The 14298-nt window shown below is 26.4% G+C and overlaps 1 protein-coding gene across 1 annotated transcript; it reads left to right on the top strand.

The window, feature by feature from the left end:
* The first annotated feature begins 3838 nt into the window (after positions 1-3838).
* On the top strand, positions 3839-8686 carry LOC107019121 (G-type lectin S-receptor-like serine/threonine-protein kinase At4g27290). The gene is made up of 7 exons (XM_015219695.2): positions 3839-5199; positions 6048-6167; positions 6286-6461; positions 7125-7335; positions 7419-7656; positions 7766-7916; positions 8146-8686. Exons 1-7 carry the CDS (start codon positions 3867-3869, stop codon positions 8467-8469), a joined length of 2553 nt encoding a protein of 850 aa, XP_015075181.1. The 5' UTR covers positions 3839-3866; the 3' UTR covers positions 8470-8686.
* Positions 8687-14298: the final 5612 nt, after the last annotated feature.

Here is a 14298-nt window from a genome sequence, read left to right as displayed (position 1 = left end):
TTCTCTCGCTTTATACAAATAGAAACATATTTTATACATTTGTATTTGTATAAAGTGAGAGAGGTGACAGAGAGTAGAGAGCTAGATCAGGAGAGTGGCGAGCGAGAAATCAGGGGAGAGAAGTGAATGACAAAATATTTGCTACGAATTAAAATTATATAAAACTATAATTATAACATTTAATTTTACTTAAATAATTTGTTATTTTACGTCATTTTTCCTTTTTATTTATAGATTTTGTCAATCAAAAAGTGCTAACATTACTAATGTTCTAGGCCCACTAGAGATACATACAAGTATTTGGGCCTTTAAAATGCACCTTAAACACTAAAAATTGCCCCAAAATAGTGCTAGGCCTCGTTTATACACCTTCAAATTATTGTTAAAACAAAAATAATTAAAATCATGATTAACAGTTTAAATCATCGAAAATTAAATTTCAGCGATGAAATTACATTTAATATGTTATTATTATTCATGCGCAATTATCATCTCTCCGCCATTACGCATATGCTAACAATTTAAATTCGACAATCATAAATTCAATCTTTCTTTATATTTGAAACACCTTGAAATTTCATATAATATAACTTTCTAGACATATATCGAAAGTATAATATTTTTTAATATTAAAAAGATAAGTGCTTATTTGATTCTACTAGAAAGTAGCTACAACTAATAACCAAATTGTGACATGTCTATTTTGGAGGCATGCATTATTTTAACGGTGGGTTTCTCAATTTTCTTGATATGGGGGCATGTTTTGGTTTTTGAAAACAAATATTTGACATTAAGGGTGTGTTTGGTAGGGAGGAAAATAATTATTCGATGAGTTTGGTACGTAGATAAAAGAAAATTATTATAAAAGTATTTTTGTATAATCTATATTAATACTAAGGGGGTTGATTAGATATAAGATGTGTTCGGAATACTGACGATGTGATTAATGTAGAATATCATTTGTAGTATTTGTTTTCTCTGATTTCACTAAAAATGATATTTTTTTAAAATTTTTAACTAATCAAATACGACATTTCTTTAGAGTTAGATCACATCTTACGATACAAAGGAAAAACAAATATTTTCGTGTTAATATAAAACTATATAGTAGTAGATAATTAATAAGCATTATTCAAGGTTTCTAGAAATAATAACTATTATATTTATTTATTTTCTATATAGAAGAAATTTTCTTTACCTCATCATAGGGTCAAGAAAGATAAATTAGATAAAGCCCTCATTGTCTTGATACATTTGTATATAATGTTTTTGGTGAAAGTTATAATATGATATTGTGGCAGTCAAATTAGTGGTTTCTTACGTAAATGGTTGGATCATTTTGTGGTTCTGTTTTTATTCGATGTTCGGTACTTATTTTAAAATTAATTAATTTAAATTTATGTTAGATAATGCTTTGTTAAAAATAGAAGATTTTGCCTTTTGAATTTAAGTAGAGGAGATCAATATTAAATATACTTTTAAATTTGATCTGAATTATTTGTTTCGTCCTTGAACTATTAACAACCTTAAAAGTATCTCTCTACTTGATTAACTGAACTTAATTACAACTCTAATCTTGTCACATTAGTGAAATATACCCGTACATTCTTATCAAATTTATGTGTGTTTTCAACATTTATCTCGTCTTTTTATTAAGAATCTCGTGCTACTACAAAAGTTTGTGTTCACTTGTTATGTCATGTTGCAGATTAAGAGTGTATTTATAATTTAAATTTAGTTAGTTAAGTAGAAATATATTTTTAAAATCGATCAATAATTTAAAAATAAAACTAATTATTATACACGTCAAATTTAAAAATATTTTTAATAATATAAACAATTATATTCATTTGGAATTTTCAACCATGGGTTGAATACGCCGTTGAAACACAAGTAATTTGCATCGACTTTAGTGTCTCCAAATTGACCTCTGAAGTAACAAATGAGAAAAAAAAAGCCTTTCATAAAATATTTTTAATTTTTTAATTATTTAATATTCGTATTAGAGCCTGATAAATTGAAATTTATATTATTTAATGTTAGCACTATTTTTTTCTATGTGAAATGGAGATTTTATAAACGATTCAAACACTTTAGTATATTATACATACAATTTTTAAATGTTAAAAAGATAATAAAATAGAAAAATACTATAGTTATTTGACTCTTAAAAAAAATATCTTTTTTGTAAAAAGTAAAATAATGCCTTTCCCTTTCATAGTTTTATAAAAATCTTTTAACATAAAAAAAGAAAAAAATGAAGTATTTTCTAAGAAACCTCTTGTTTTTAATGGCCTGATAATTAAGCTAATCAGTAGATTAATTAATCATAAATAGACTAATCAGTAGATATTAATTATTTCCAAGTGAAAATGACATGAGTTAGAAAATCAAACAAAATGGAATATATTTATTTTTTTTCCTTTATTCATTTCATTTCCAAGTAAACTTGTAATAATTTTTTTTATTATTTTATTAATATTGACTTGAGATGAATTTAAATATAATATCTCTAAGATTATACTATCAATTTCAATTTGTTTAGTACTGTTTCTTTATTTCACAGACGATAAAAAGAAAATTATTCTTACACCAATTCTGAGAATGAAAGTCACTATAAAAAAAATCGATAAATAGCATATCGAAAATATGAAATTTTTAGTAGAAAATTCATCGAAAAATAGTAAGTTACATATGATAAGAAAATAGATTTTGGTCCAATAAGGTAAACATAGCGTCCAATTTTTGACTTGAAGGAACCTTCGATAGAAAATAATAATAATAACATATAGACTTGACTTTGACTCTCATTTAATTTGTCAGAATTTATTAGGTTGGCAAATTTAATTTGTTCTTTGAATACTTCTAATATATCGTTTTAGAAGTTAAAAGATTAAATTGATTAATTTTTTTTATTTTATTTTGCTTCTAGAGGTAAGATTTTTTAAGCCTATAAACACCTAAATAGGGTCAATATTCAACGAAAAGAGTTTCTATATATTATAAAATATAAATAAGAATAAAATAAAACACCTTCTAATTAATTTTTTATAAAAAAGAAAAACACAATAAATAATTTAAGAATGGAGGTTTTATTTGTTTTAACGGTCCTTTTAGCTTTAAAAAGTTGTTTTTTAATTTCAAAATGTTTTTAACTACCCCAAATAACACAAAGATAATTCTAAAAAAAATATCTAATAAATATAAACGATTTAATAAGATATACCTTATGTTTATTATTTTATTTCTAATAGACGTGAAAAAGAACTAAAGTTGTCACTTTTGAAATTTAAAGCTAAAGTTGACAATTATAAAAAAAAATTCTTATAAACAAGAATAATTTAATAAATTACACCTTATACCTTTATTTTAATGAATGCGAAAATAACTAAAGCTAAAGCTAAAATCAAACGGAAAGAAATATATATAACTTCTCTGTTTCACTTTATATCACTCACTTTTTTTAAAATACGACCCAAATATTGACAAATTTCTATATATTTAGTAATAATTTCACTTTACCATACCTCTTAATGAAATAATCTATAAACACACAAACATACGAAAACTTATTTCAAACAATACTTTTTTTTAAAAATATATATATTTTTTTAAAATCTTTATCAATTTAAATTAGATCAGATAAAATAAAACGGAGGGAGTAACCATTAATGCACAACTCTAGAGCAGGTAGATTTTTTAGTCAACATCCTTTCTCTATCATATCCCTTAATAAATATAATTTCTAATATACAAAACTCAAAATTACAAAAAAAATAATGTCTCCTCCTCTCTTTGTCTATCATATCCCATCATATATATAATTTCTAATACACAAAACTCAAAATTTCAAAAAAAAAATAAAAATGTCTCCTCTCTTTGTTTTTCTCTTTGTACTCTCTTTTTTCTCTCTAATAAATTTATCAAAATCTAACAATTTCACAAGCCAAAATAGTTCAATAATTGGTAACACAATTGGTGGAAACAAATGGATTTCAATTGCATCAACAATAGTTTCTTCAAGTGGTAATTTTGAAATGGGATTCTTCACACCAGGTAACAATTCCAATTATTACATAGGTATATGGTACAAAAAAATAAGTAAACAAACAATAATTTGGGTTGCAAATAGAGAGACACCAATTTCAATATATGAAATGGATTTTGCACAATTCAAGGTTGACAATGGTAATTTAGTACTCACAAATGGTACTAGACACATAATTTGGTCCACAAATATCAATTATACAACAAATTTCAACAATTCACAAGTTGTAGCAACACTTTATGATGATGGTAATTTGATATTGAGTAATAACTCGACGAATTATCTATGGACTAGTTTTGATCACCCGTCTCATACGTTCATGCCTGGTTCAAAATTTGGGTACAATAAACGTACAAGACTGAAGCAGGTCCTTACTTCATGGAAAAACGCGAACGATCCCTCACCGGGACCCTTTACACATGAAGTTGACATGGAAAATAAGTATATTGGACAAGGTGTTAATATGTGGAACCATAGTGTTGTTTATTGGAATAGTGGACCTTGGACAGGTAACAATTTTACTGGGGTACCATATCAACCAAATCCTATGTTTAATTATACATATGTTAATAATGATGATGAGGTTTATTATATGTATAATTTCTTTAACCCTTCATTAATTTCAAATTTTATTATGGATGTTAATGGACAAACAAAGCAATTATTATGGATGGATAGTACTAATGATTGGAATGTGTTTTACACTGATCCAAAACAAGTTTGTGATGTTTATTCCTATTGTGGAAGTTTTGGTATTTGTAATGAGGTAAACTCTACTTCAACATGTGATTGTTTGAATGGTTTTAAGCCTAAGTTTGAAAAAGATTGGAAATTGAGTAGCTTTTCAAGTGGATGTATGAGGAAAACAAGTTTGAATTGTGGTGATTTTGGTGAAAAGGATTGGTTTTGGATGTACAAGAATATGAGATTACCTACAAATAATGAGAGTTTGAGAGTTGGAAATGAAGTAGAGTGTGAAAATGGTTGTTTGGAGGATTGTGATTGTGTTGGTTATGCTTATGGTAGTGGAAATATTGGGTGTTTGATATGGAAAAGGGAGATGTTGAATTTGCAACAACTTGCTCAAGATAATGTTAATGGAAGCACCATTTATGTTAGGCTTGCATCTTCTGAGTTTTCAAGTAACCAAGGTAATTAATGACTTGTAACTTCTCCTAATTTTTTGAATTTTAGATGCATGATGTAGCTTATTTTGTATTTTTGGTTTTCGTTCGGTGTCTGATATCTGTTTTGGAATCTGACTAAGCTGTATGTACACCACTTTTAGGGGTGGGGTGGGACGGGTAAAGTGTTCTCTATTGAAGACAGACTTCATTCTAAGAGCCTGAATCCGAAACATCTAGTTAAGAATAGGGAGTACTTACCAGTTATCACTCCACCACAAGTTTTCATGATGCATATATCTCCTAATTTTTTGAATTTTAGATGCATGATGTAGTTTATTTTGTCTTTTGATTTTCGTTCGGTGTCCGATATCTATTTTGAGATCATACTAAGATGTATTCACACCACTTTAAGGGTGGGGCGGGAGGGGCGGGAGTAAAGTCTTTTCTACTGAAGACAGACTTCAGAGCATGAATATGAGACATCTAATTAAGAATGGAGAGTACCTATCAGTTATCACTCCACCACAAGTTTTCATGATATATACACTTGAATTTTGTTACCTTTGTAGGTAGAGTGGACTTACTTAATTTGTATTGTTGTTTTGAGCATTAATAATTTCTCTTTTTCTCTATTATCAAGATAATGAAAACCAAAAATACATACTATCCGAAGTTTACTGGCTTGATTAAATTTGAATCCATGTGTTGGTAGGTCTAATTAAGGTATTAAAGCACTTTCTATCAATCTGTTGTCTCTTCTCATAGGTCAAAATCGAAATTTCTAGTTAACGATAAAGGTTTCTCAACCATCCTGTCATTTCTCTTTCATTTTTAATTAATAAAAATGTGTTCTTTGTTCTCTTGATTTACAGATCAAAAGCAAACATCAACAAAGCTGAAAATTGCAATTCCTATAGGTGTAATTGCTGCACTTCTCATTCTATCATGCTTTTTTATATACTATAGAAAAAGAAGAAACTCAAAAGTCAAAGGTAACAACAAATGTCTTTTTTTAATGACATTTTTCTCCTTTTTATTAATAAAAATATACAAAATTTTAATATTATTAATACTCTTAACTAATTCATTTATTTTAATTTTTAAATATAGAGGGTAGTACAAAATTTCACAGGCAGAATACAGAAGGAGAAGGATTAGAATTGATAGATATTCAAGATGATGATATTGAGGTTCCATTTTTTAGTTTTGAAAGTATATTAGTAGCAACAGATGACTTCTCTGAACAAAATAAGCTTGGTCAAGGAGGATTTGGTCCTGTTTACAAGGTATTTATGCAATATCATTTTTGTTATTTTTTTTTATAAGTGGCGCACGGTTCGAAACTCGATTTGTATAGAGATAAATATACAAAATTCAATAATTTTGGTTCAGACCTTATATCTGCATTTAAAAAATCAATTATTAAGTATACATATTTTATCCAAATCCAAATAAGCTCTCTTTTCCGGAATTTGAAATCTATACACTCAAAATTCTAGCTTTGTTTCTGGTTAAATTTATTCAGACATTTGTTTGTAACATGTACAGTTTTCCTTATTAGTTGTCATCTCTTCTTTGTTGTACCTCTGTTCAGAAACAACTTCTCGTGAGGTAGGCATAAGGTCTACATACTATCTATCATCTCTAAACTGCACTTATAAGTTTATACTGAATATGTTATTATTTTCTATATGGTAATCGAACATGTGACGTGCGCCTAACCAACATAATCATTTTTAAAAATAAAATAAAATTGTGTCACACAATTATCAAGTACTCCTCCTTTTATTTCTTGATCGTATATAAATAAGACATTTTTTATTATTATTATAACTTTTGCTACCTTAGTGATTCGAACTCGCAACTTTTGAATTGAAAGTGAGGGATGCTTACCATCGAGCAACTCCCTCTCTCGTCGTATAATAAAACATTTTGTAAATTTTTTGTAGGGAATATTTTCAGGGGGAAGAGAAATTGCATTAAAAAGGTTATCTAGCCATTCTGGACAAGGTATAAATGAATTCAAGAATGAAGTAATGTTGATTGCAAGGCTTCAACATAGAAATCTTGTGAGACTTTTGGGCTATTGCATTCAATCAAGTGAAAAGATTTTACTCTATGAGTATATGGCTAACAAAAGTCTAGACACCTTCATATTTGGTTAGTAATTTTATTTTTTTTACTTATATCGTCATACTGTCGATGTATATAAGTTAAAATTTATTTGATTTTTTTTTCATAAGATCGAAAGCGAAGCGCGATATTGGATTGGAGAAAAAGAATTGAGATCATAGAGGGAATTGCTAAAGGACTTCTTTATCTACACCATGATTCAAGATTAAGGATTATTCATAGAGATCTCAAAACAAGCAACATATTATTAGATGAAGAATTGAATCCAAAAATATCAGATTTTGGATTAGCAAGAGTTGTTGAAGGGAAAATTACACAAGCAAATACAAATAAAGTGGTTGGAACCTAGTAAGTACTCATAACTCCCTATTGTGATGTGACAGTAGAATGTTTAGTGCATCAGACTATTTTTATTTCGTGTTGATTTTTCTTATGTTTTTTTATACTATTTATCTAGTGGTTATATGGCTCCGGAGTATGCAATAGATGGACTATTCTCAATTAAATCAGATGTATTTAGTTTCGGAATAGTTATACTCGAGATCATAAGTGGAAGAAGAAATACTGGATTTTTTAATCAAGAAGAAGCGTCGAATCTCTTAGGCCTTGTGAGTAAATCTTTACTTAAATTCTTGCTTTCTTTTTTCAACATCGTCACAGAATTTCAAACTTCATAGGTTAAACTCCAGTATATTGTCACTGAATTTCACCTATAAAATTTGAATCGATCTCCATGACATCTATTTTTCAATTACAGGATTGAAAAGTGACTAGTCCGCGATATTTATTACAAAACTTTGTGTTAACATAATAATAAATATGTGTACTATATTTTAGGCATGGAGACTTTGGACAGAAGATAAGTCAATGGACTTGGTGGATCAATCACTACATAAATCATGCAACAAAGAAGAAGCAATTAAATTGATAAATATTGGGCTTTTATGTGTACAAGAAGATCCAAAAGACAGGCCCAATACATCAAATATAATTATGATGCTTGGTAGTGAAAATTCCAATATTATTTCACTTCCAAGACCAAATCAACCAGCTTTTATGACAAGAAAAAGTGGTAATAATAACACAACTTCTTCTTCTAATGCTAAGTCTGATGGTGTCTCTAATAATCAACTTACTGTCACCATCGAAATGGGTCGATAACGCGCTGCTAGAAATCAGTCAATTTTTCTTCGTAAATTCTGATAGAACGTCTGTTGAAAAATGACTGATTTATGATAGTGACGAGAGTGAGGTGCAATCAAATTTTGACATAGCAATATTGTAGTTTTATCTTTACTTATTCAATGTATATATTCAAACTAAAGTATGTACTTTAGAAACATCTTTTGTAATTAAATTATGTATTTTTACATGTCTATTTGCTCTATACTATTTTATTTTTTGGGTTTTCATCCGGTATTCGAGAGCCCATATTGGAGTTACGATTAAATTTTGATCGCGAATTGCAAGGTCCATTCAGGGGTGACGCTTCCAAACATAATTCTTTCCATACCTACAGCTCGAATCTAAAATCTCTAATTAAGGGTCAAGCGATTTCATCACTGCACCACAATCTATATTGGTGTTATTTCCTCTATTCTATTTTATTTTTGTTTATTCATTCGGTATCTAGAGCCCATATTTGAGCTCCGAGTAAATCTGGATTGCGTAATGCAAAGTCCATTCAGGGGTGAGGCTTTCAGAATTCTTTACATACCCACAACTTGAACTCAAATTATCTAATTAAGGATTAAGCGATTCCATCGCTGCACCACAATCTATGTCGGAGTCATTTTGCTCTATTTGTTTGTACCTATTATAATTTACTATTGCAGAATAGGACAATTGAATGTCAAAAGAAAAAACATTGCTCTCCATAAGAGGGACATTATGTAACAACTAAAACTGTATCTTTTGTATGTAGGGTATATATTCTAAGTCTCCATACATGAGGACTTTAGTACTCAGGCAAAAAGACAAAAAGTTGAGTTGTCTATCAACAGCTAGAGGACCTACTCTTTTATATCATTCTTTCGGAGCGTCGGATGCAGAATTTTAAGCTTATAAGTCTTGAATTTTTTAAAAAACAGGTTATTTAATTTTAGATAAATTATATATGTATATTCAGTGGATTTCTTAATGGATATTAACTTACTGAATTATGATAAGTAGCTAAAACTCTAGCTCTAGCTCTAGCTTTGCTTTTTCATATGTTGCATTTGAAAGAAAAGAAAAAGATTGTACTAAAAGTTGCACATAATATCTCAAGTGAGAGCTATAGTATGATTAGGTTAACATGTTAGTTGAAAAAATATATTACATATATATTTTATAAATTTAAAGTATGCTTAACAAAATTCTTGATTATAAATTTCACTATCGAATTTGTTTTCTCTAAAGTAGATATCTCTAAGATTACAACATTTTACTTGTCGTATAACAATTTGGTTGATTACTGAATCGCGATAAATTCTAAAGTTGATATCTCTAAGAATACAACATTCTACTTTTCATATAACAATTTGGTTAATCATTGAAGCACGATAACATTTAAAATTTAAATATTCAAAAAAATCTGAACAAGCATTTTGTGATGAATTATTAATCAATTTTGGATTGAAAATATATTTTGGATTATTCTTTTTGTTTTGGTGCACAAAGAATATTTTTTTAATTGACTTATTGACTTAATTTCCACCATTCAAATATGAGTTATTTGTTGAAATACTGACAATTGATTAGTCATTTCCTTAACCTTCCCCCACCTTTATATGTTTTAACAATATCCAAATCAATTCAATTTTGGGCCCATAAATAGTGGGCCACTTGGGCTTGTAAAATCATGTAACCCAATATGTTTTGTCTCTTTACTAAACTTCTCACTTAATATTTTGAATTTTTGATTAGTACATTATTCTGTGGGAAACTTACGTAAATATACTATAATAATAAAATATTTACTATTTATAGTAATAATATTTCTTTTTCACTTGATCACTTTTAATTTATTTATAATACAAGTTTAATTCATATTACAAAGAATAATTTTTTATTCACATATAATATAAATTTTAATGATAAACAATTCATTTATCACATATTTTAATTCACTTATAATATAATGTGTCAAATTTTTATCAAACAAACATAATATATACATAATTTACTTTTAATACATATGACAGATTTAACATAGTATTGCTATAAATGATAATAAATAAAAAGTATTGTTAAAATCAATAATTATTTATTAAAATATTTCAATTTATGTAATTTTTCCTTATTTTTGTTTTGCTATATCATGTATTTGTTGATTTTGCTTTCTTGTCTATGAAATGACAAGTTAAAAGAAATGATGATGAAGTTGACCAAAGGTTTGCTTTGAGTCTTGAACACGAAAAAATCTTTTGTATAAAATATTTTTCTCAAAGAAATCATAAATGATATGAATTCGAATTAATTAGACTTTAATGCAGGTACCACGTCTCGAATTTATGGATAATTTTACGAAATGAAAAAGTTTTTGGATTGAGGGAAACTCAATAAAATTCATATGATATAAGTGTCTAGCCTAATGTATTGATTCTTAATTTATATGATGTTGAGTTTTATGTTATGTCGTTCTAGTCTTGAGCATGCAAATATTATTGATAAATGTCTTATATCGATGAGTAAATGTATTGTTGCACATTAATTCCTTTCGTCTATTTTAATTTAGATACTAGATATTCGATACAAACCTAAGAAAAGATGATAATAAAGTTGAAAATGTAAATAAAATTCTAGTAGCATTTATTGAGTAAGAGATGTTTGTTTCTCGAATATTATATAATTCTCACCTAATAATGTCGCTATTGGATTGAATTATACTCAAAATTTATACGACATTAAAGTTTGACCTAATATATGGATTTTTAATTTAGGATGTTAGAGCTTTTATGTTATGTTGTACATGTCATAAATATCTAGTCTTGCGCAGAAAACAAAATCAATAAATGTATTGTTATACATTTATTTTCTTCGTTCTATTTTATGTGACGAAATTCATACAATATCAAGGTAGGGGCCCAATAATTATACGATAGATCATCACCGATAAAATTGTGATGACACTATCACAATTTTCTTATTTTTAATTAGATATTTTAAATTAATCACCGATCACAATTATATTAAAGATTCAAGTGATACTATAAACGTATATTAAATTAATCAAAAATTTCAATACGAATATCGAATATTAATATTTACTCTCACTTTTTTTTAATTTTTTTTTGTTGTGAATTTGCGTGCAGGCTATGTGTTATGTCTAACACTGGTTGCTGCCTCCAAAATGTCTTGTTTTAAAGTCTAATTTGACAGACACAAAAACAAACTCTTTGGATAGAGAGCCAATGTAGCTTTATTCACAAGTCAGTCACATTTCATCTTCCTAAGCACAATACCTCTAAAAAAAAAAAAAAAATTATAAAATTATTCATCATGATATAAATAACTTTTTCATATATCTTAAACATTTTATTTTTTATTTTTTTTTAATTCGCTATATAGTGTTAATATCAATAATGAAATTCAAAAAACTAAAATTTTGCGTTACATAGAACGTAAATGGATAAAGTACGTTATATTCAAAACTTGAAATCCAATCATCTAATTAAAAAAGAAGCTAGTAACGATAATATATAGATATGTTCTATAATTTGATTTCAGTAGATATCTATAATCGCTAATTTTAGACGTGCGCAAATACGTATCTTAGTTTAGATAAAATTAAATAAGAAAATACATATGTTATGTGATATAATATACTTGGAATGTAAATTATTAAAAATTATATTTATGTATTAAGTCTTTAAATTATATAAAAAGTGTGTTTAGGACTATGAACCCAAAAAGGTTAAAATATGAACTTTGTTTTTCAGAATTTCTTTATTTTTACTACTATTTTGAGTCAATTATCAATAGAAGATAATTTCTTTTTTGGGACTCTCTTCTTTCAGTCAACTTTAAGTACTTGAATTATTTTTTCTTATATTTAGAAGGTATAAATGCATTTAAAATAATGTAACACATGTAGAGTACAGTACTAGGTATGGGTATATATTAATAATAATAAATTTATATAAAAGCCATTTCTGTTAGTATTTCTTTTGACCATACTGTTATTATAAAAAAAATAAATTACTATATAGTTTTGTTGTTAATATTTTATTCAAGATTCTTTTTTTTTCTCAACCCCCAACAAAAAAGGGTCAACAAAAGAGAATAATACCTCTCTACTTTTGTCTTAAAAGTTGGTTTTATAAAGTGAAAATATTCATGCTTGTTCAGTCATTTTTTAACATCCAATGTAATTGGAATATAAAATACTTTTTTGATACGATATTATATGATATGATATGATATCGTTTATTTTGTATAGTCAATTTGATTTTCATCAATAAGATTCATTCATAGTGTACATCTATTAATTGAAAATCTCATCGAGAATTTAAGATTTGATCAAAATGATAAAATAATATATTTTATAATATGTTATTTTATTTTTTTAAATTTTAAATTTGTAAATAAAAAGTGAAAAAAGTTGGTTTATTTTAAAATAAAAAGGACAATATAAATTTTTTCATTTTTTAATAAAATTCTGATAAAATTTTTTGGTCATTTAGCTTTACTCGAATGATTGTTAATCTAGATAAATTAGCAAAGACAGTAAATTAATCCCACGCTCAATAAATTTATTATCTTAGTATCGTTTTATTGAATCATTAACTCACGTATTAATTATTCAGTTCGAATATTTAAAAATTACTCTAAAATATAGTACTATAATATTATTTACTTTGTAATCTTTTGTCATCTATATGTATAATAACAAGTAGCATGTTGATAATGTACGAAGAAAAGTTTATTCAGAGCGCTATTTTGAATGAGATTTACAGAACGCAATTCGAATTTAATTAGAGCTCAAATGTAAACCTCAATTACCAAATAAAAGAATAAAAAAAAATACATCAATACTAATTAATTCCCTCGTGTTTTGGATCAATTTTTAAATTTCCTTTTATCAAAACCTAAAGTTGAAAGATAAAATTTGAAAGTGAACTTTTTATTTAACACAACTTTTCAAGTATGTCCAATTTTATATTTGAAATTGAGGAGGTCTTTAAACTTGAATTTCAGTCAAAAAAGAAACTTTATACTAAAACTTGTTTTAAAAAAAGTTATTTTTTTTTTAAATAATGGACGAATTTACTTATTTATTACTTAAAAATATTATTGTAAAGTGATTGAATCGAGATATATTTTACATCAAAAAATATGATACAGTAGATGAATATTTTTTTTAATTTATATATTATTTTACCTAAATATAAATATTTCTTAATCTTTATCATTTTATAAGACTAATATATAAACACTATTCTTTTAATTTTACATTTAAGAGTTATATTAACCTTAAAACTACGGTACATATTAATTTAATATTGTAAAACTAAGTAAGAAATCAATATTCATTAGTCAAATTAATTAATTCTTATTTATTGAAAACTTAGCTTCAACCAAACATTAAATAAACGTACAATATATTAAATTTACATTCCTTTCTTTAGAAACATGAAATCTAGAATTATGATAATTAAATAAAATTGAATAAAATATTTTATTAATCAAAAGTCTCGATCATTAATTATGATGAAAAATATTTAATAAAAAGTACCTCAATTCTAAATAAATTTTATCGATATTCATATCAATCGATGTTTAGTACGAATATTAAATATCAAACGAATATTATATTTATTAGAGACATTGTAGCACAACTAATTTCACGTGATAGACTGAACAAAAAAACTGTTCCGACGAAAGAAAAGAACAAAATAAATTTAAAGTTACGAGAAATAAATTAAAAAAATAAAGGTCAAAAAGGAGTTCAACCTTATTTTCTAAAGCCAAGACAATTGTTTCACTGGCAATATAGTATTAATTAAT

This window comes from Solanum pennellii, chromosome 5, assembly GCF_001406875.1.
Source record: "Solanum pennellii chromosome 5, SPENNV200".
NCBI classification, from domain to species: Eukaryota; Viridiplantae; Streptophyta; class Magnoliopsida; order Solanales; family Solanaceae; genus Solanum; species Solanum pennellii.
This window is presented reverse-complemented; position numbering and strand designations above follow the sequence as displayed.